The 21,432-nt window shown below is 45.7% G+C and overlaps 2 protein-coding genes across 5 annotated transcripts in view; both read left to right on the top strand.

Annotated features, from left to right (window-relative positions):
• Positions 1 to 495: 495 nt before the first annotated feature.
• GDF5 (growth differentiation factor 5) lies at positions 496 to 4,940 on the top strand. The gene is made up of 2 exons (XM_060616397.2): positions 496 to 1,489; positions 4,066 to 4,940. The coding sequence occupies exons 1-2, from the start codon at positions 865 to 867 to the stop codon at positions 4,938 to 4,940; spliced, it is 1,500 nt and encodes a 499-aa protein (XP_060472380.1). The 5' UTR covers positions 496 to 864.
• A 13,968-nt stretch (positions 4,941 to 18,908) lies between these two features.
• The window catches only part of UQCC1 (ubiquinol-cytochrome c reductase complex assembly factor 1), a 101,760-nt gene continuing 99,236 nt past the window's right edge, over positions 18,909 to 21,432 (top strand). For 3 of the 4 annotated variants that reach the window (XM_060616424.3, XM_060616414.3, XM_060616405.3), the window contains exon 1: positions 18,909 to 18,974. In XM_060616424.3, coding sequence (XP_060472407.1) covers positions 18,924 to 18,974 — 51 coding nt within the window. In that variant the 5' untranslated portion in view covers positions 18,909 to 18,923. Of the gene's footprint in view, positions 18,975 to 19,036; positions 19,207 to 21,432 lie in introns of those variants that run through there. The other variant, XM_060616410.3, reaches the window with a different exon arrangement.

Below are 21,432 nucleotides of genomic sequence, written 5' to 3'. Positions count from 1 at the left end.
AGCTGCTTTAAAACACCCCAAGGACTTAACTGAAAACCCACACTCCCCATGCTTCTGGGGCTTAAGATCTTGAGCTCATTCCTCAGTATCTCTCCTCAGGAAGGTGGGGTGGGCTGCCCCGTGAGGTGGAGGTGAAGACCCCTGAGTCTGCTCCACAGACTGAGAGGCCCCCTAAGCCTAGAGCCCTGCTGCGGGGCTCTGTGCCAAGAGCCCCCGTGAGCCATGGCCTCGAAAGGGCAGCGGTGATTTTTTTCACATAAATATATCGCACTTAAATGAGTTTAGACAGCATGACATCAGAGAGTAATTAAATTGGTTTGGGTTGGAATTCCGTTTCCAATTCCTGAGTTCAGGTTTGTAAAAGATTTTTCTGAGCACCTGCAGGCGTATGTGTGTGTGTGTGTGTGTGTGTGTGTGTGTGTGTGTGAAGTATTTTCACTGGAAAGGATTCAAAACTTAAAAAAAAAAAACAAAAAAAACTGGAGCACACAGGCAGCATTACGCCATTCTTCCTTCTTGGAAAAATCCCTCAGCCTTATACAAGCCTCCTTCAAGCCCTCAGTCAGTTGTGCAGGAGAAAGGGGGCGGTCGGCTTTCTCCTTTCAAGAACGAGTTATTTTCAGCTGCTGACTGGAGACGGTGCACGTCTGGATACGAGAGCATTTCCACTATGGGATTGGATACAAACACACACCCGGCAGACTTAAAGAGTCTCAGACTGAGGAGAAAGCCTTTCCTTCTGCTGCTACTGCTGCTGCCGCTGCTTTTGAGGGTCCACTCCTTTCATGGTTTTTCCTGCCAAACCAGAGGCACCTTCGCTCCTGCCGCCGTTCTCTTTGGTGTCATTCAGCGGCTGGCCAGAGGATGAGACTCCCCAAACTCCTCACTTTCTTGCTTTGGCACCTGGCTTGGCTGGACCTGGAATTCATCTGCACTGTGTTGGGTGCCCCTGACTTGGGCCAGAGACCCCAGGGGGCCAGGCCAGGATTGGCCAAAGCAGAAGCCAAGGAGAGGCCCCCTCTGGCCCGGAGCATCTTTAGGCCAGGGGGTCACAGCTATGGTGGGGGGGCCACCAATGCCAGGGCAAAGGGGGGCACCGGGCAGACAGCAGGCCTGACACAGCCCAAGAAGGATGAACCCAAAAAGCTGCCCCCCAGATCGGGTGGCCCTGAACCCAAGCCAGGACACCCTTCCCAGACAAGGCAGGCTGCAACGCGGACTGTGACCCCAAAAGGACAGCTTCCTGGGGGTAAGTCACCCCCAAAGGCAGGATCTGTCCCCAGCCCCTTCCTGCTGAAGAAGGCCAGGGAGACTGGGCCCCCTCAAGAGCCCAAGGAGCCGTTCCGCCCGCCCCCCATCACACCCCACGAGTACATGCTCTCGCTGTACAGGACGCTGTCCGATGCTGACAGAAAGGGAGGCAACAGCAGCGTGAAGTTGGAGGCTGGCCTGGCCAACACCATCACCAGCTTTATTGACAAAGGGCAAGGTGAGGGGGTGGGGGGGGCAGGGGCACGGCTGAGAGGGAGGGGCATCTGCATGCGTGGAGGGGCCTTTCAGAGCCCTGACACTGCACCGGTGGGAGATAGCACATGCATCGGCCTGGGGTAGTATCTGGAACTGACCCCCCACGTACCGGGTCTGAGGCTGCTGGCAAGTCAGAGCCAATCCCTACAAGGTGCAGAGGGGGTTACTGAAGCCCAGAGAGGGGACAAGAACTGCCAGTTGGTGGCAGAGTCGGGGACCACACTCTAAGACTCTTACCAGGCCATGCTCTGTTCCTATGTGGGCTAGCCAGACTTTCCAGTCTCCAGAGGTTTGTAGGTTTCCTCAGATGGCAGAGAGAGAGATTAATCTCTAGAAACCCGTGGTTCAGCAAATCTGCCTTCAAGCTAGGGGGCAGAGGAGGCAGGATAGGTGAAGACAGCAAATGAGGCATCTGGGAGTCATGGAACGACATTTAAATGTATGATGTGGGGGGTGCAACAGACTTAGGGTCTTAACTCACAATGTGACCTTGAGGGAGTCCCTTTTCTCTTTGGTGTCTCAGTTTCCCCGTCTGCACAACTATATGGGTATTGGACTGGGTGATTTCTTCCTTTCTTTTTTTTTTTTTTTTTAAAGTTTATTTACAGGGGGTGGGGGGCAGAGAGAAAAGGTGAGAGAGAGAATCCCAAGCAGGCTCTGCACGGCTAGTGCAGAGCCTGATGCGGGGCTCGAACTCACAAACCGTGAGATCATGACCCTCTGAGCTGAAACCGAGAGTTGGATGCTTAACTGTCTGAGCCACTCAGGCACCCCAAGACTGGGTGATTTCTGAGAGCCATTCAAATATGAACACTTTGTGTCCTGTCCTAAACACATCATTTTTATCATCAGCCCAGGAGGGTATCTGTTCCCTTCACTTCTCCTTATGCTTGGTTAGCATTACTGTTTTGGCGTTTCCCTCTCTACTTGCTGTGTGATCTCAGCAAGTCCCTTCCCCTCTCAGGGCCTCAGTTTCTCCGTAAGTGTGAAAAGAGAGATGGATTACTTATTGCCATGGTTGCTTGCAGTTCATATGCTCTGGTTCTGTGAGTCTTAAGACTTTGCTGGCAGGGTGGGGGAGGGGTCAGATATTGGGAGAGGCTCCTCATTAGAGCCAGCCGGCCGGGCCGGTGGGGGAATGACAGGGTGGGAGGAAGCAGGAGGCAGCAGGTCTGGCTGGGGTGGGGGAGGTGGCCTGGCCGCCTGCCCAGCCGGGGAAAGCTGTGACCCCTTGGGGGCTCATAAAATAAGTCCTTGTGCCCCCCAGCTCTAAGGGAACTTGCAGAGGGGGAGATGGGGAGTTTAAAGGCCTAATTAGTCACCTTCTAGAGCAATGTATGAATGCTTCCCAATGGCAAATTGGTATTTAGGAAAGAGAGTATGCTGATTCAGACACACGGCAGAGTTTCTCGTACACAGCCGTATGTTTATACATATATGCTGAATCACACACACATGTATGCATGTGAACACACACCTTCTTACATGTACACACGGAACCTTCTTACAGATACACATATATACGCAAGCACAATCACGTGCACATGTCACTCACGTATACTTTACCTTTCATATTCACATATAAACCCAATCATACACACACACACACACACACATGCACAAACTGTCACTTACACACATGCTCATATACCCAGCATGGTAAGACATGTACACACCAAAATCATTGGACTAGGAAGCAAGGGAAATTGGATTGTAACTTTATCATTAACTACCTGCAAATTTACACAAGTCACTTTTCCCTCTCTGTGCCTCATCTGTAAAATGAGAACACCAAGATCTTCTTTAAGGTATAGTGGAAGCAGTTCAGGATTCAGTATAAAAAGTTCTAGACTAGGGGCACCCGGGTGGCTCAGTCGGTTAAGCGTCCGACTTCAGCTCAGGTCATGATCTCACAGTTCATGAGTTCAAGCCCTGCATCAGGCTCTGTGCTGACAGCTCGGAGACTGGAGCCTGGAGCCTGCTTTAGATTCTGTGTTTCCCTCTTTCTCTGCCCTCCCCTGCTCATGCTCTGTCTCTTTGTCTCTCAAAAATAAAAATAAGCATTAAGAAAAAAAAAGTTCTAGAGTTCCAGCTCTGCTTTTTCCTAGCTGGGTGATCTTGGGCAAGTCACCTAATTTCTCTGAGCCTCAGGTTCCTCCTCTGGAAAATAGGGCTAATTATAATACCCACCCCACCTATCTCTCCAATGAGATATCATATAAAATAATAGATGGGAGAGGGACAGCTAGAGGCATCTCTGATACGCATTGTCTTTGACACAAACACCCAGAATCTTTCAAATCACCACAGCCACAGTTACAGATGAACAACCCTTGTTTATTTTGGTAGGCTGTTTCAGAAGCTCCCTTATTTTGAAAAAGCCTCTCGTGGTTTGGGTCTTGGCATCTGTCAGAGTCGGGGAGAGGTCAAAGATAGCTATCTCTAGAGGGGAGAGAGCTGTGGCCCTTCCCTGAGGCCTCGAGGTGACTGGCTCCCTTGGTGAGGTTGCAGGGAATGACTTCTGGGTGTTCTCTCTAGATGACCGAGGTCCTGTGGTCAGAAAGCAGAGGTACGTGTTTGACATTAGTGCCCTGGAGAAGGATGGGCTGCTAGGGGCCGAGCTGCGGATCTTGCGGAAGAAGCCCTCAGACGCGGCCAAGCCAGTGGCCCCCGGCATCAGGCGGGCTGCCCAGCTGAAGCTGTCCAGCTGCCCCAGCGGCCGGCAGCCGGCAGCCTTGCTGGATGTGCGCTCCGTGCCAGGCCTGGACGGATCTGGCTGGGAGGTGTTCGACATCTGGAAGCTCTTCCGAAACTTTAAGAACTCAGCCCAGCTGTGCCTGGAGCTGGAGGCCTGGGAACGGGGCCGGGCCATGGACCTCCGTGGCCTGGGCTTCGACCGGGCTGCCAGGCAGGTCCACGAGAAGGCCCTGTTCCTGGTGTTTGGCCGCACCAAGAAACGGGACCTGTTCTTTAATGAGATTAAGGCCCGCTCCGGCCAGGATGATAAGACTGTGTATGAGTACCTGTTCAGCCAGCGGCGAAAAAGGCGGGCCCCACTGGCCACGGGCCAGGGCAAACGGCCCAGCAAGAACCCCAAGGCCCGCTGCAGTCGGAAGGCACTGCATGTCAACTTCAAGGACATGGGCTGGGATGACTGGATCATCGCGCCCCTTGAGTATGAGGCCTTCCACTGTGAAGGGCTATGTGAGTTCCCCTTGCGCTCCCATCTGGAGCCCACGAACCATGCAGTCATCCAGACCCTGATGAACTCCATGGACCCTGAGTCCACGCCACCGACCTGCTGTGTGCCCACACGACTGAGTCCCATCAGCATCCTCTTCATTGACTCTGCCAACAACGTGGTCTATAAGCAGTATGAGGACATGGTTGTGGAGTCTTGTGGCTGCAGGTAGCAGCACTAGCCTTCTGTCTTCCTGGCTGGCACATCCAGGATGCTGGTCACAAGAGCCCCTCCCTGCACTCCCAGAATCAGAGAAGTCGGGAAAATACAGCCGGGACGTCTATACAGCCTGCACGAAAGGGGATTCCGACAGCCTTGCTCTTACTCTCTGAGTGGGACTGGGTTAGAGATTCCTTTCTAGCCACAAGTCCCCTTGTCTGAGGATTTCTGCCCTTCTGCTGCTCTGACTGCCGGGACAGACCCAGGGAGACAGACTGAATGGGACTGAGACCCAGGAGATCTTGTTTTCCCCTGAGACCCAGCCCACAACTTCTCCTTACTTGGGCCTTGTTGGCTTCTGGACTCTCCAGGGAGGGCTCCTCTCGGGAAAGCCACACCTGCCATCCCCGCCTTGAATCACCATTGTGCCTGGTGACTTTCTGCCTCTGGGGCAGATGAGATGCTGATTGGGCAGGGGTGGGCAAGACGGGGAGAGGGCTCGGGCAGGGGTGAGGAGTGTGAGGCTGTTAGACTGTTAGATTAAAATGTACATTGATGAGATAAAAAGCAAAACTGTTACTAAAACGGTGGCAAATTTCTTGTTTACTCCAGGGGACCCAGTGACCTCCTCAAAGCATGACTGACCCACGGAGGGGAGGTGGGTTGCCTGAAGCAAATCAGGACAGACAGTACAAGCTGAGTAGGGCCAGTGCTACCTCTAACCCCACTCCCGTTCCTTCCAAAGGCCTTTTGGTCTGGATCTCCATCTGCTTCTCTGGGGTCTGGCAACAGACTTAGGTTTTCTTTTTGACATTCCTCAATCAAGCTTATTGTCTCCTAAATGGAACCCTACATGGGAGGGAAATTGGGGGTTTCATTTCCTCTAACATCATCCCCACCTCATTCACTACCTTCCCCCCTCCCCATATACTCACAGAATCCACTGGCCACCATTTAGAGGGCCCTCTACCTTTCCGTGGGGAACCTGGGCTGCCAGAGATCTCCTCCCCTGTTGAGGCATCTTCTTTTTGCCACTGACCACTGTTTCTTGAATGATCTTCTGTAGCTCCACTACCCTCCAGCTTAGCACCTTTATCACTCCTCCCCGCTCATCCATCACTTACTACCCATCACCCCAGCTCCAGAAACAGAGCTGGAGTCCTTCCCCTTTACATTTTATATTATACAAGTACATAATTATACATTTGATAAGCAACCTCCCCACTAACCTTAGGCAGACCAACGCCAGACACATCCTGACGTTTCCTGCTTGGGGCTTGGCCCAGAGTAAATGCCCACTTCTCTGTATCCACTAGAATTCTTAGTTGGGGGCATGAGGCATGAATGCTTGGGAGGGGAACACAGCCCTCTGGTAGGGGAATTTGGGCACCTAAGTCCTCTTTCTAAGGGCTTAGGACCAGGCTCTGCCTGGCCAAAGAGAGGGAAGACTAAGAGAAGGGAGTCTAGGCCTCCCCTTCCCACCCAGGGGGCCCCAACATTTTCCCCATCTCTCTCCAGCTGGGTCTTTGATTCCCAGGGCTCCTAGCCAAAGCTGTTTCAACAGTAAGGATTCCTGCCCAGCTATGGGCAGATCTTGTATCCCTTCCCTCTAGGCCCAAAACCTGTGTTGTCAGGACCTGAAACAAGAGCCCGGTGCAGGGGGCAGCCTACCTTTGAGCTGCCTCCCTGGCTTGGAGGCCATTACCTGTCCCTGAGGGGCCAGTCTGAACCTGGAACCTAGCCCTCCCTGGCCAGGCTTCGTTGTGTTTGGCTGGTGGCAGGCCTTCGAGCTCTGGCAGTAAACAAAGGAGCTGCCACAGCAGACAGAGTTCTGGTGTGAAAGAGGAGAGTGAGCCTGGAGGCAGTGCCGGGGAGGCCAACCCGTAGGTTGTGGACACAGGGAGAGCAGTGTAGAAGCAGGGTGGCTGGAAACCCAAGGGCAGAGAGGCAGAGGACGGAGGGGTCACAGGTGGGGCTGGCTCCTACACGCACTGATTTTCTGGGCTGTGTGTCCCTACTTTCTTGGAAAGTCTGACAGACTGGAGTGGCACCCTGCCTGAGCCCTGTCAGAGAGCTTCCTGTCATCTCAGCCTCTGTGTTCTTCCTGCTGAAGGCCCGGGCACTGAATCGACTGTTGTGGTCTGGCTTGGTACCTAGGAGCTTCCTTTCCCACCTCAACCTGCTCTAGAACTTGCTTTCACAAAAGAGCCACTCAGACTGTGTACCCTCCCCCTTTCCTCCCCAGACTATGGGGATCCAATCAGATCAGTGTGGGGTACAAGCCCTTCCATGCTAGCCATCCCATCAGCTGCCTCCTTGGACAATTATTTTCACCAGGCATCCACCTCCAGTGCCAGTCAGAACAAGTTGCATACTTGTATAGGACACTTCTGTGCAGAAGGGCACAAGGTTTGTATCATTCTTCAGGGTTCACAAACAGGCTCTCAGCTGAGGTTCACAAACATGCTCACGGCTCTGAAGGGCTCAAAAGGCAGCCCAGTTTCAAATTTCAGATCTGTCACTTAGAGTTAGAGGCCTTGGGCAAGTAACTTAATTCCATGAACCTTGGTTTCCTCATTTGTCGGGGGGGGGGGGGGGAGGGTGGGAGAGGGGGAAGGGGTAGACAATATGCCTATTTCATAAGGCTAACTGGGGAGGATATGAAGGACACTCAACACAATGGCCAGCACAGAGGTAGCACTCGATAAATATTAACTGTTATCATTATTGTGCCTCCACCAGTCCTGTGAAGCAAGCAGGGCAAGGACTATTACTCTCCATTTTTATAGACGAGGAAGCTGAAACCCAGAGAGGCGACTGCAGGCCTCCTGCATGTCTCAGTATTCTTTGTACCATTCTTGCTACTTCTCTGACCCCCCAATTCCACTGACTCCAGTCCTGGCAAGTAGTCAAATTACCTGCCTAGAGCTTACCTTCCTGTTCCTAAAAGCTTCCCCTTGGAGGCACACGGTATGTTAGTTTCTGGGGAGAAATAGCTAAGCATATAGGTTAGGGCAGGAAAGATGAGAGGCCCATAGGGGTGGAAAGAGGTGAGGCTCCTAGTGCTCTGATGCCGCCTCTTAGTCCTTTCCACCTCTCTATGTCCCAGGCCCATAAGCAGGAGAATCTGCTTTTCTAGGGCTTGGAACACACAACTTTGGGAAGACTCTCAGACTTCATTTTGACTCCACAACTAGTTCTTTGCATCTGTATACACACATAAGGAAACAGAGTAAGAAAGGCTTAGTCACATACGCTTGGGAGTCGAGTGGATCTGGGTTTCAGTTCCAGTTCTAACACTTGCCGGATGACCCTCTCTTGATCTCTCTGTCTGTAAAAGAGGGATAATAATATCAAATTTAATGGGCTTGGGATTTGGGAGAGGGGTTATTTATTCATTCCATCAACCTTTGATCCATTCATTCATTCCTTAATGAGTAAATATTTATTGAGGGTCTACTATGACCCAGATGCTGTGCTGAGCATTGGGATAATAATAACAACCACAACTGTAAATGTTTATCAAGGGCTTATTATGTGCCAGGTACTGTGCTTAGCACTTTATCTGGATTCTCTTATCTTTCCATGACCATGTCCTCAAGTTCCATGCAAGAATGAAAGAGAAAATAAAGATCCTGAAGGATGCTAGGATGATAACATAATAGGCTGAATCAAAGGAGATGAAATAAAATGAGAATTAAAATTATTTAATATTTGTGTATTTATTAATATATATAATGTAAACATATAAAATTACCCATCAGAATGCATGAAACCCAGCATACAAGTACAGGATGTAAAAAAAAAAAATGTGATTTCACAACTTCAGATGGGAAAGAGATAGTGTTACAGGTAGCTCTGAATGGAGTTGAATCAACTGAATACAATGTGGATGCTTCAATGAAAATATAAGTGTGGGCTTCATTAATAAACATGTAATATACAAACCCAAGGAAGTTTTGGTTCTGCTCTGTGAGGCAGGACTTGGGAAGTGTCGGGATGGAGAGAGTAAGGGAGAAGCAAAGTCAAGGATGATCCTATGGTTGTTTTGCTTGGGCAACTGGGTAGAAGGTGTGCCATATAACAACAACAAAAAAGAACACAGAAGGAGGAACAGATTTTGAGAGGAAGATGATGAGGTCAGTTTTGGACATGTCAGGTTTTAAGAACTCTTAAGACATTAACTTTAAATAGGAAAGGCAGAATTCTTTCATGAAATGATAAAAGGAAGAAAGGATACACGCACAGGATAAAAGCAGGTTTGTTGGTTGTGTGGTGGGAAGTCAAGTTCCATTCTGATGGCTTCTAATTTCTTTTTTTTTTAATTTTTAAATGTTTATTTATTTTTGAGAGAGAAAGAGACAGAGACAGAGACAGAGCACAAGCGGGGAAGGGGCAGAGAGACAGAATCCGAAGCAGGCTCTAGGCTCTGGGCTGTCAGCACAGAGTCCGATGTGGGACTCAAACTCACAGACTACGAGATCATGACCTGAGCCAAAGTCGGACGCTCAACTGACTGAGCCACCCAGGTGCCCCTGATGGCTTCTAATTTCTATTTTCTCTGTGAAATAGGAGATCAAGCCATCTGTTCAGAGAGGTCAGAGTCAAGGTTTGAAGAATGTAGAATGTAGAAAAGGTTCCTATTATGGGTTTAATTGTATCGTTCAAAAAGGTATGTTAAAGCCCTAACCCTCATACTTGTGACTATGACCTTATTTGGCAAAAGGGTCTTTGCAGTTGTAATCAAGTTAAGGTGAGGTCGTTAGGCTGGGCCCAATATGACTGGAGTTCTTAGAAGAGAAGAGACACAGAGACTGACAGATAGGGAGAAGATCATGTGATGACAGATGAAGAGATTGGAGTTATGCAACTGTAAACTAAGAAACATCAAGGATTGCAGGCAATTGCCAGAAGCTAGGAAAAACCAAGGAGAGATCCTCCCCTAGAGCCTTCAGATAGAGCATGGTCTTGCCAATACCTTGATTTTGGACTTCCAGGCTCCAGAACTGTGAAACAATACGTTTCCATTGTTTTAAACCACCTGGTTTGTGTTGTTGTTGTTGTTGTTGTTGTTGTTGTTGTTGTTATTGTTGCCATGGTAGCCCCAGGAAACTAATATAGTTATAAATAGCAGTTCTGGAGATAGCAAGCCTAGTTGAACATAACAGAGGTTGGATACCATATTTGGTGGTACTAATAAGCCCTTTGCATGATTTTCTTCAATAGTAGTCAATAATTTGGATGCAGGCATGGAATAAATGAACAATTACAGGGTTGGAGTCTTTCTAGATGAACAGGATAGAAGGATGTTTGAGCAAGGGAGTCGATATTGATAAGAGAACAATTAAAGTGATAGACCATAGGGTCTGAGCTAGATAGAAGTATAGAGAGGAGAAGGTTGACAGATTATAAAGAAAGAAGATAAAGCCTGGAGGTCTCATTGGGGTAAAATGACAGTTTATTAGCAGTAATAACTGAAAACTGAAAGAATAGGATGGTGAGAACACAGAATGTCATAAATTAAAAATTTCAGAATTAAAATGATTCCAGTGATAAAGCCAGGAATCGTCCATGGGAGTGGGTGGCTGGACACTTCATAAAAATGGAACTATAATCATATAATATGTAGCCTCTTGTGATTGACTTTTTCATTTAGCATGTTTTCCAGGGTCATCCATATTGTAGCACTTATCAGTATTTCATTCCTTTTTATTGCTGAATAACAATCCATTTTCTGAATATGCCACATTTTATTTATTCATCAGTTAATGAATATTTAGGTTGTTTCCAGTTTTTGGCTATTATGAATAATGCAGTGATGAACATTCATGTACATGTACAAGTTTTTGTGTGGACATATGTTTTAATTTTGACCTAGGAATTGAATTAGTGGCTTATACGGTAATTCTGTGTTTTCATTCCAAAGAACAGCCAACCAGACTTTTCCAGAACAGCTGTACCATTTTACGTTTCCATCAGTAATGTATGAGGGATCAAGTTTTTCCACATCCTTGCTAGCAATTTGTATTATATGTCTGCTTGGTTATAAGGCATCTAGTGGATATGAGAAGTGATATCTCATTGCATGTGTGTGTGTGTGTGTGTATGTGTATGTATATTGTTTATATTTCCCTAATGACTGCTGATGATCATCTTTTCATTAGCTTATTGACCATTTGTATACCTTCTTTGGAGAAATGTCCATTCAAATCCTTTGCCCATTTTTAATTGAGTGTTTATTTATTTTTTATCGAGTTGTAGAGTTCTTTATATATTCTAGGTACAAATCCCTTATCTGATATTTGATTTGCAAATATTTTCTCCCATTCTGTATCTTTTTACTTTCTTTTTTCTTTTTTTTTTTTAAAGTTTATTTATTGGGGCACCTCAGTTGGTTAAGCATCTGACTCTTGGTTTTGTCTCAGGTCATGATCTCATGGTGGTTCATGAGTTCAAGCCCTGCATCAGACTCTGTACTGATGGTTTGGAGTCTGCTTGGGAGTCTCTCTCTCCCTCTATTTCTGCTTTCCTCCCTCTCTTTCTCTCTCTCTCTCTCAAATAAATAAACTTAAAAAAAAGTTATTTTGATAGAGAGCACAAATGGGGGAGAGGCAGAGACAGAGAAAGAGAGAGACAGAGAGAGACAGAGAGAGATAGAGAGAGAGAGGGAGAGAGAGAGTATCCCAAGCAAGCTTGAGAGAAGCTCAATGTGGGGCTCAAACTCACAAACTGGGAGATCATGACCTGAGCCAAACGCTTAACCAACAGAGCCACCCAGGTGCCCCTCTTCGTTTTTTTTTAAAGCTTATTTTTTATTTTCAGAGACAGAGTGTGTGTGTGCGAGCGTGGCTGTTGGGGAGGGGCAGAGAGAGAGAATCCCAAGCAGGCTCCATGCTGATAGTGTGAAGCCTAAGCAGGGCTCTAATTCACGAATCATGAGATCATGACCGAAGCTGAAATCAAGAGTCAGAGGCTTAACTGATTGAGCCACCCAGGTGCCCCTTTACTTTCTTGATGGTATTATATATGTGTATATATATATATATATATATATATATATATATTTTTTTTTTTTTTTTTTTTTTTTTTTTTTTTTTGTAATTTTTTTTAACATTTATTTATTTTTGAGACAGAGACAGAGCATGAACAGGGGAGGGTCAGAGACAGAGGGAGACACAGAATCTGAAACAGGCTCCAGGCTCTGAGCTGTCAGCACAGAGCCCGACGCGGGGCTCAAACTCACGGACCGTGAGATCACGACCTGAGCCGAAGTCGGACGCTTAACCGACTGAGCCACCCAGGCGCCCCTCTTGATGGTATTTTGTAACACAAAATTTAAAATTTTTATGCAGTCCAATTTATTTTTCTTTTGTTATCCATGTTTTTGATACTGTATTTGAGAAGGTTTTATTGAGCACAAGATCACGAAAATTTACTTTAATGTTGTATTTTCTAAGAGTTTTATAGTTTAGCTTTTACATTTAGGTCTATGATCCATTTTGAGTTAACTTTCCATATGGTGTGGGATAGGAGTCCAACTTCATTCTTTTGCGTTGTTTTTTTTTAAATTGCAAATATGTAGGGGCGCCTGGGTGGCTCAGTCGGTTAAGCGTCCGACTTCAGCTCAGGTCGTGATCTCGCGGTCCGTGAGTTCGAGCCCCGCGTTGGGCTCTGTGCTGACAGCTCAGAGCCTGGAGCCTGTTTCGGATTCTGTGTCTCCCTCTCTCTCTCACCCTCCCCTGTTCATGCTCTGTCTCTCTCTGTCTCAAAAATAAATAAAACGTTAAAAAAAAATTAAATTGCAAATATGTATTACATCCCTCCCCCAACTATAATATCCTTGAGGGAAAGGGCCAAGTTCTAGTTCCTTGTATTTTCTTTTTTTTTAAATTAAACTATTTATTTTGAGAGAGAAAGAGAAAGAGAGAGAGAGTGTGTGTGTGACAGTGCCCATATGTCAGTGGGGGAGGGGCAGAGAGAGAGGGAGAGAGAGAATCCCAAGCAGGTTCCACACTGTCAGCATGGAGCACAACGCGGGGCTTGAGGGCTTGAACTCATGAACCATGCGATCATGACCCGAGCTGAAATCATGAGTTGGTTGCTTAACTGACTGAGTCACCCGGGTGCCCCATAGTTCTTTGCACTGTCCATAAAACCAATGAGTAAATTTTTTTTGTGGAATACAATTGTGAGAGTGGCATGAATGTTTTTATTTCTTTTCTTTTCTTTTCTCGTTTATTATTTTTTAAATGTTTATTTTGAGAGAGAGAGTGAGTGAGAGAGCACATACACACCAGTGGGGGAGGAGCAGAGACAGAGAGAGAGGGAGAGACAGAATCCCAAGCAGGCCCAGTGCTGTCACGGCAGAACTGTGAGATTATGACCTGAGCCGAAATCAACAGTCAGATGCTTAACCAATTGAGCCACCGAGGTGCCTCAAATGTCTGAACTTCAATGTGGAGCCTCTAAGGGCAATCACGGGGATCCTGAGGGGTGGAAGCAGTACAGAGGAAGATGAAACATAGAGAGAGAGAGGGAGCTTTGGCAGAACAATGGAGATTGCTGAGGCTTCAGCCCGAGGGTTTAGGATGCAAGTTGCTGGCAAGCCTGGCAGTGGAAAGCAGCTAAGCAGCCCTGGGGAGTTGAGACCAAGGAGCAGGGGGTGGAGTGCTGTGAAGGGCCTTATGGAACCCTGCAATCTCCATGGGTTCCAAGTTAGATAAACTTGTCCATACCCTCAGCCTGTTCCCAGAAAGTTCCTTCTACTTTCTGTCCTAACTGAAACTTGGCCTTCCTCTTTGAATATTATTTCCCCTGTAGCTTTCCTTCTCTGGGAGGGTGCTTGTCATTATTCTATACCCTGTGTGTGTTAAGACTGACAGTTGAGTTTTCATCCACTTGCTTTCCAATACTACCTTCAATCCATTACCCCTCTACCTGCTGCTCCTTCATGGCTCGTGCTATATGTTCACATTACTTCCACACTCATGGACACTCTCTGTTTATCGTAGACTTTGGCTTCAGACATAGAATATGCCTCTTCATTCCAAATCCAAGCATCATCCTAGGTAACCTCAATGTCTGTATGGATGACGCCTAAAACGTAGGCCCTCGATTCTTTGCAGGCCTCCACCCCAGGGATTTTAACCTCTCCTTTACTTTAGCCACTTTCTTCCACAGTCACCCCCTGCATTTGGTCATCACTCAGAACAATTCTTACCCTAAAACTTTAAATTAAAAAAATTTCCAGGTGCCTGGGTGGCTCAGTCAGTGAGTGTCTGATTCTTGATTTTGGTTCAGGTCATGACCCCAGAGTTGTGGGACTGAGCTCCACAATGGGCTGCCTGCTAAGCATGGAGCCAGCTTGAGACTCTCTCTCCCTCTCTCTGTGTCCCCTACCCTGTTCGCGTGTGCTCTCTGTTTCTCTAAAAATAAATAAATAAATAAATAATCTCACTGCTGCAACTTCTTATCCTTTAACCTCTCACTGAGTTTTCTCATTACATTTTTCTTTTACTCATTTGTCTCCTCTTCTTTCCTAACAGCTTCTTTGTCTCTATAAATCCTTCACTATACAGATTTCCTGGCCTATCACCTGAACGTTTTTCTTGACAATATCATTATTTTCTTTGTGCTGATGATATCCATTCCATGACCTGGAAAAACCTTAATCCTTTATTGAATCCAACTATCAGCTCTCTCCTCTGCTATTCCCAGGCTGGCAGATGATTTTGAAGAAAAATCACACAGAAGTAGGTTGGTGCTATTAAAATTTTTACTCTTAAATGTACAAGAATATTCACAGAACATTCATAAGAACAACAACAACAAAAAGGAAACAAATACCTGTCAACTCTATCATATGATAGAACAGCTAATAAAAGGAAATGAACTGGACATATATAGAGCAACATATATAGAATAAAAAAACAACTGTTGAGTGAAAAAAAGGAAACAGCAAAATAAAACATAAGAATGCTGTCAGTTAAGTTTAAAAAAAAAAAAAAAAAGAAAGAAAATCCACACCAGCCAGAATGACATATTTTCCAAGGAAATACATATATGTATGTGAAAGCATTAAAAAATATCTGGAAGGTGAGGTGCCTAGGTAGCTCAGTATGTTGAGTGTCCGGCTCTTGACTTTGGCTCAGATCATGATCTAATGGTTTGTGATTTAGAGCCCGCCTCGGGCTCTGCTCTGGCAGCACAGAACCTGCTTGGGATTCTGTCTGCTCTTTCTCTGCCCTTCCCCTGCTTGCTCAGAATAAATAAAAATAAACTTAAAAAAAATATCTGGAGGAGCACCTGGGTGGCTCAGTTGGCTAGGCGTCTGACTTCGGCTCAGGTCATGATCTTGTGGTCTGTGGGTTTGAGCCCAGTGTCGGGCTCTGTGCTGACAGCTCGGAGCCTGGAGCCTGCTTCAGATTCTGTGTCTCCCTCTCTGTGCCCCCCCCCCAACTCTGTCTCTCAAAAATAAATAAATGTTAAAAAAATTTTAAAAATATCTGGAAGGAAATTAAATTTTAGAGAGGGTGGAAAGGATTGGGATGCAAGGTGGTCATATAAGGAACTTTAGCAGGCTAATTTAAAAAAAAAATTTTTTTTAGTGTTTATTTATTTTTGAGACAGAGAGAGACAGAGCATGAATGGGGGAGGGTCAGAGAGAGAGGGAGACACAGAATCCGAAGCAGGATCCAGGCTCCGAGCTGTCAGCACAGAGCCCGACGTGGGGCTCGAACTCACGGATAGCGAGATCATGACCTGAGCCAAAGTCGGACGCTCAACCGACTGAGCCACCCAGGCGCCCCAGCAGGCTAATTTTTATAGAAAAGAATGTAATCATACATCACCTTTTAATTTAAAATTAATTAATAAAATTTAAAAAATGAAGAATTATCAACTTCACTAGATCCTCCATGTTCCACTGGCCCCTTTTTCTTTTGTTCTTCTTCCTTTTAAAATATTTATTTATTTTGAGCGAGAGAGAGAGAGAGATCTCACAAATGGTGAGATCATGACCTGAGCCAAAATCAAGAGTCAGACACTCAACCCACTGAGCCACTCAGGTGCCCCTCTCTTATCTCCTTTTAATATATGATGCCACTTGTCCTAATGTATGTGTAGAAGCATTACACCATTGTAATGCTACACATAAGCTACTGATTTGAATGCAGGAAGCATCTTTATTTTGGCTTATAAAATCCTTCATATGGAAGATTGATGAGGGAAATCTTCCATTTTATATAAAAACAAAGCTAAATTTATTTACAAAATAAAAAGTATTAGTATTTGGAGACTATTAGTCTGCTAATAGATCTTCTCTTTTCACATTTACCCCTCTCTGATCCATCTCTATATAGTAGTCAACGTCAGCTTCTTAAATGTGAGCCAGTTAGCCCTCCCCTGCTTATTATCCTCCAATGGTTCCAACTATACTTAGAATAAAATACAGACTTCATCTAGAAGTCCTTGCAGAATTTAGTCTCTGTCTATCTTATCTCTTTAAATTAATTCAGATTAATTTTAATGCCACACTGGTTTTCTTTGGATTCTTTTTTTAAATGTTTATTTATTTTGAGAGAGAGAGAGAGAGAGAGAGAGAGAGAGAGCAGGGGAGGGGCAGAGAGATGGAGGGAGAGAATCTTAAGCAGGTTCCATACCTAGTTTGGAGCCCAACATGGGGCTCAATCCCATGACCCTGGGATCATGATCTGAGCTTAAATCAAGAGTGGAACGCTCAACTGACTGAGCCAGAACCACCCAGGCGCCCCTTCTTTGGATTCTTTTAAAAAATTTTTTAATATTTTTTATTAGAGAGAGAGTGAGAGAGACAGAGAGAGAGAGAGAGAGAGAGAGCACACACATGAGCAAGGGAGAAGGGCAGAGGGAGAGGGATAGAGAATCTCAAGCAGGATCTGACTGTCAGTGCAGAGCCTGACATGGGGCTCAAACTCACTGTGAGATCATGACCTGAGCCAAAATCAACAGTCAGACACTCAGGACTAAGCCACCAAGACACCCCTGTTTTTAAAAATTGAAGTATAGTTGACATATACTTCAACATAATGTACATAAATGTACATAATGTACATAATGTACAACATAATGTACATAAATGTACAACATAGTGATTTCACAACTCTACACGTTACTCGATGCTTACCATGGTAAGTGCAGTCACCATCTGTCACCATACAAAGTTACAATATTGTTTTTTTTAAGTTTATTTATTTTGAGAGAGAGAGAGAGAGAGAGAGTGCGAAGCAGAGAGAGAATCCCAAGCAGGTTCCATGCTGTCAGTACAGAGCCTGACATGGGGCTTGAGCTCACTAACCGTGAGATCATGACCTGAGCCAAATTCAAGAGTTGGGTGCTTTAACTGACTGAGCCACCAGGCACCCCACAATATTATTGATTAATATGTTGTACTTTTCATCTCTGTGACTTATTTCATACCTGGAATTTGTTTAAATGTTTATTTTTGAAAGAGAGAGAGAGAGAGAGAGAGAGAGAGAGAGAGAGAATGAGCAAGGGAGGAGCAGAGAGAAAGGAGGACAGAGGATTTGAAGTGGGCTCTATGCTGATAGCAGCAAGCCTGACAGCAGTGAGCCCGATGCTGGGCTTGTACGTGTTCTGAGCCGAAGTCAGACACTCAACTGGGCCCATAACTGGGATTTTTTTAACCTCTTAATTCCCTTCACCTATTTTACCCATCCCCCCGCCCCCCACTGGCAGCTACCAGTTTTCTGTATTTATGACTCTGTTTCTGCTTTCGTACTTGTTTTGTTTTTAGATTCCACATACAAGTGAAATCCTATGGTATTTGTTTTTCTCTGTCATACTATTTCACTTAACATAATACCCCCTAGCTTTATTCATGTTGTTGAAGATGGTAAGATCTCAGTCTTTTTTATGGCTGAGTAACATTTCATTGCATATACCCTACATCTTCTTTATTCATTTGTGGATAGACACTTAGGTTGCTTCCATATCTTGACTATTGTAAATAATGTTGCAATAAACATAGGGGTGCATATATCTTTTTGCATTAGTGTTTTTCTTTCTGGTAAATACCCAATTCTTTCGCTTCTTGAAACAAACCCTTATTCTTTCCTATCTCGGGACTCTTGTCCTGGAATCTTTCTTCCCTCTCTCATCACCCAACATTTGCTGATAAAATAGCATGTTCAAAGTCACTTCCCATGGCTAGCTCCTTCTCATCCTTTGGGTCTCAACTTACATGTCACCTCCTCAGACAGGCCTTACCTGGCCATGTTATCTAAAGTGTAGTTTCCCATATTATTCTCAAGTTTAGCTCTTTGTTTCCTTCAAAGCACTTCCCACGATTTTTAATTATTTTATTTTTTCCTTGGTTTACTAGATTTTGTGTGCCCCCTTCACCAGTCTAGAGCTCCACAAAGCCATTAAACACCTGTCTTGTGACCAGCACATAGTGAACATTCACTGGGTCTTTGTTGACTGAATGGAGAGGAAGTCTTTTAACATCCTGCCCATCTGCTCCCAGTCAACCCCAGGAGCATCTACTGCTCTTGGGATACAGTGGAAGAGGTCCACCAGCCAAGGTGATTCTCTCCCACCTCCTCAAGAAACTCCTTGTATCCTTGATTCCTTCTTCTGTGCCTTCACCTTCACAATTATTTCCTATCAAAACTCAAAGATGTTCACATTAAACAACGAACCGGCCAGAAACCCCAAAAGTTCCTTCCTCTTCAGGCCTCGGGTCAGCACGTGACTGCCCTCTTGACTTTCAGGACTCAGCTGAACACTCTCCTGTGTTCCTCTACAACAACTTCTCAGACTCGTTTTTTGGGAGCTCTTCAATATTGGGATCCCCCAAAGTCCTGTTTTTTTTCACCCCCCAGTGAAAAGGGGAGGTATTCCCGTGGGGGAAGAGTCTGGGAAAGAAGAATTCTGACAACGGGGCGCTGAGGAGTGAGGCTGGGTGAAGGAGACGTAAGTGGTTAAGGAGAGAGCTATGAAAAGCGCAAGGCTATTGGTCAAGGAGGACAGGTGCAGCGGGGAAGACGTGAGTCTCTGTGACGTGTCACAGGGGTAAGACGGCAGAACGGGAGGCGCGCGCCAGGTCGGGGAAAGTGCGCGCTCTTGAGCGCAGGCGCCTCTGTGCGCCTGCGCCGCCGTTGCCAGGTACCGCCGGCGAAAGGACAACAACAAGGGGAGGGGGCAGCGGGGACTCCGGAAGGCCACTCTTTACCCGGAAGTGGTTGCAGAGGAACATGGCGTTGCTGGTGCGAGTCCTTGTGAGTGAGGGAGTAATTTTCTGCGGTCGCCCCCAGGGTTGGAGTCGGAAAGGGCAGGGCGGGAGAAGCTGCAGGAGAGTGCAGGAGGGGAGCTTGGGTGGCAGCGAGGCTGCGCGGTCGCCTTTCTGCGGGGAAACTGAGGCAGCTGCCCACTTTCCCCTACCCTCGGTTTGGTGGTGGCTTCCCCGTTTTTAGAGGAGGGAGAGAGTGACATCGGACCTAAATCTGGCGAAGTTTGCTTTTCCTCACTTACCTCTTGCGACCGCTCTCCCTCAGGGAGAGGCAGCACGTGGGGGCACTGATTGGAGTTTTCGGGAGGCCTGGGTTCCTGTTTCTGTTCTGTCACTGATTCCCAGTGTGACCTTGGGCAAATCACTTTCGGGTCTCAGTGTCCCGACGGGAAAAATGAGGACGTTAATCTGCAGTTCCTTCGGTTTCCGAGATTCTCTGGGTTTGTTTCCGAGGCCAATCAGTAAGACGATTCTTAACTGTACAGTTAAGTGGAATACTGTTTCAGGTTATGAGATTGAAAGCTGCACGCAAACCGAGCTCATACTCTGCCAAGCACAGTGTATGGCACACCGTAGGTGTTCAATAAATGTTGAAGGAATTAACGAAGTGAGGAAGGAATTACTTGACTTCTTAGCACTCTTGGGAGAAACTACGGCCCTTGTGATTCAGCCCCTATCCTTCTAGCATACTCTGACATCTGGGAATTCAAGGAGAAAGAAAGTGGCAGCAGGAAAAGGTTAGGATGATACAGAACCTAGTTACTAATCATTGAGTGATGGGAGGGTTTATCATTTTAGCTAGTCTTTCAGAAATTGGGTCAAGGACATTGTTTTTCGTAGCAGACACTGCCCATTCCTGCCTCTGGCTATAGTGTGAGTTATTTACACTTATGTTTCTAATCTTTTTATATATGGTTTATAAGAACTGCAATTTTATGTCTTGTATTTCTTGTCAGCCTAGCAAAGTGCGGTACTCTCTGTTCCTGCTCAGTAATTGTTTGAAGAATAGCTCATATAACCTACAGAAAGATTCACTTAGTGAAGTAATTGTTGATGCCAGGGCAGAAATTGATTCAGATCTGAGAACTGCAGGAGAAATGGCAAGTAGGATGTCCTAAATTATTACACTTTTAAGATGGATATGTCAGGAAAAAGATGAAAAGTTTATTGGGCTATATACCTGAAATGAACACCTTGATTTATCTTGGAAGTTAGGGCCTGCCTGATATATTAACTATTCTTGCCCCTGAGTGTGTGGACCGTTGGAGGTTTATTTCTTCTTAGGTGGTAGCATCCATAGACACCACCTAACTGCCCTCTGTTTGTCATATTTTTTGCTATTTATTTCTTTCTGCTCATCCTTTTAGATAAAAAAGCAAGTTTAGATAAGGAAAAGTCACTTTTACTTTATACTATGAATCTTTAAAAGTTTCTTATTATATGATATAATGTGCTGTGTGACAAAGCAATGGAATCTCCCCTAATACTAGTTGAAAGTGACAGTAAACATGAAAGCAGCAGATATTTATTGATTACCTATTCTGAAGAGGCATTTGGGTTAGGTGCTGAGGAATTCACAAATATCGGGAATCTACCTTCTAGGAGTCTGAAGAGCCTTGGTTGAAAGTGTGGCTCTATTACTTATTATGTGTTACCTGGAGCCAGTCCCCTAACTTCTCTGAGCCTCAGATTTCCTTAACAGTAAGTTTGATAGGATTGATCAGAAAATCAGTTGATACAGGTGACATTTAAGTGCTTTTCTTCTCTTCCTTTTAGTTCAGCACCTGTTTTGAGAGTACTGCATTCTGGGAACTATCCAAGGAACTGAGGATGAAAATCATAGACCTCTGTCTGAAGTTTATAGTCTAACAGGAGAGACAGAAAAGAGAACTCCTAATACAATACTTGAAATGCTGTGATAGAAGTTTGTACCAGGTGCTTTAGGAGCAGAGTAGAGACATACTAAACCAGCTTGAGGATAAGCATCCATCAGGGAGTGATGCCTGAACTAAATGAGAGCATTAGAGAAGGGGAAAGAGAGCATATGCTACTAATGCCAGATAACCAAGAACTGTATGTGACTCTGTTTGGCTTGACTTGGGCACTTATGGTGAAATGGCAGGATTCAGGGCCTTGTGTCTCATGGTTAGGATTAGAGGTTTATCCTGAGGCACAGGGGACCCTTTGAAATGTTTTAAGCAAGGGAAGATTTATT

This window comes from Panthera onca, chromosome A3 (genome assembly GCF_046562875.1).
Source record: "Panthera onca isolate mPanOnc1 chromosome A3, mPanOnc1 haplotype 2, whole genome shotgun sequence".
In the NCBI taxonomy this organism is placed as follows: domain Eukaryota; kingdom Metazoa; phylum Chordata; class Mammalia; order Carnivora; family Felidae; genus Panthera; species Panthera onca.
The sequence above is the reverse complement of the archived record's forward strand: the minus strand, read 5'-3'. Positions and strand labels throughout refer to the sequence as shown.

Coding starts and splice junctions, on each gene's coding strand:
- GDF5 (XM_060616397.2), top strand. CDS start 865: ATGAGACTCCCCAAACTCCTCACTTTCTTGCTTTGGCACCTGGCTTGG. Junction 1,490..4,065: donor CTTTATTGACAAAGGGCAAG/GTGAGGGGGTGG, acceptor TGTTCTCTCTAG/ATGACCGAGGTCCTGTGGTC.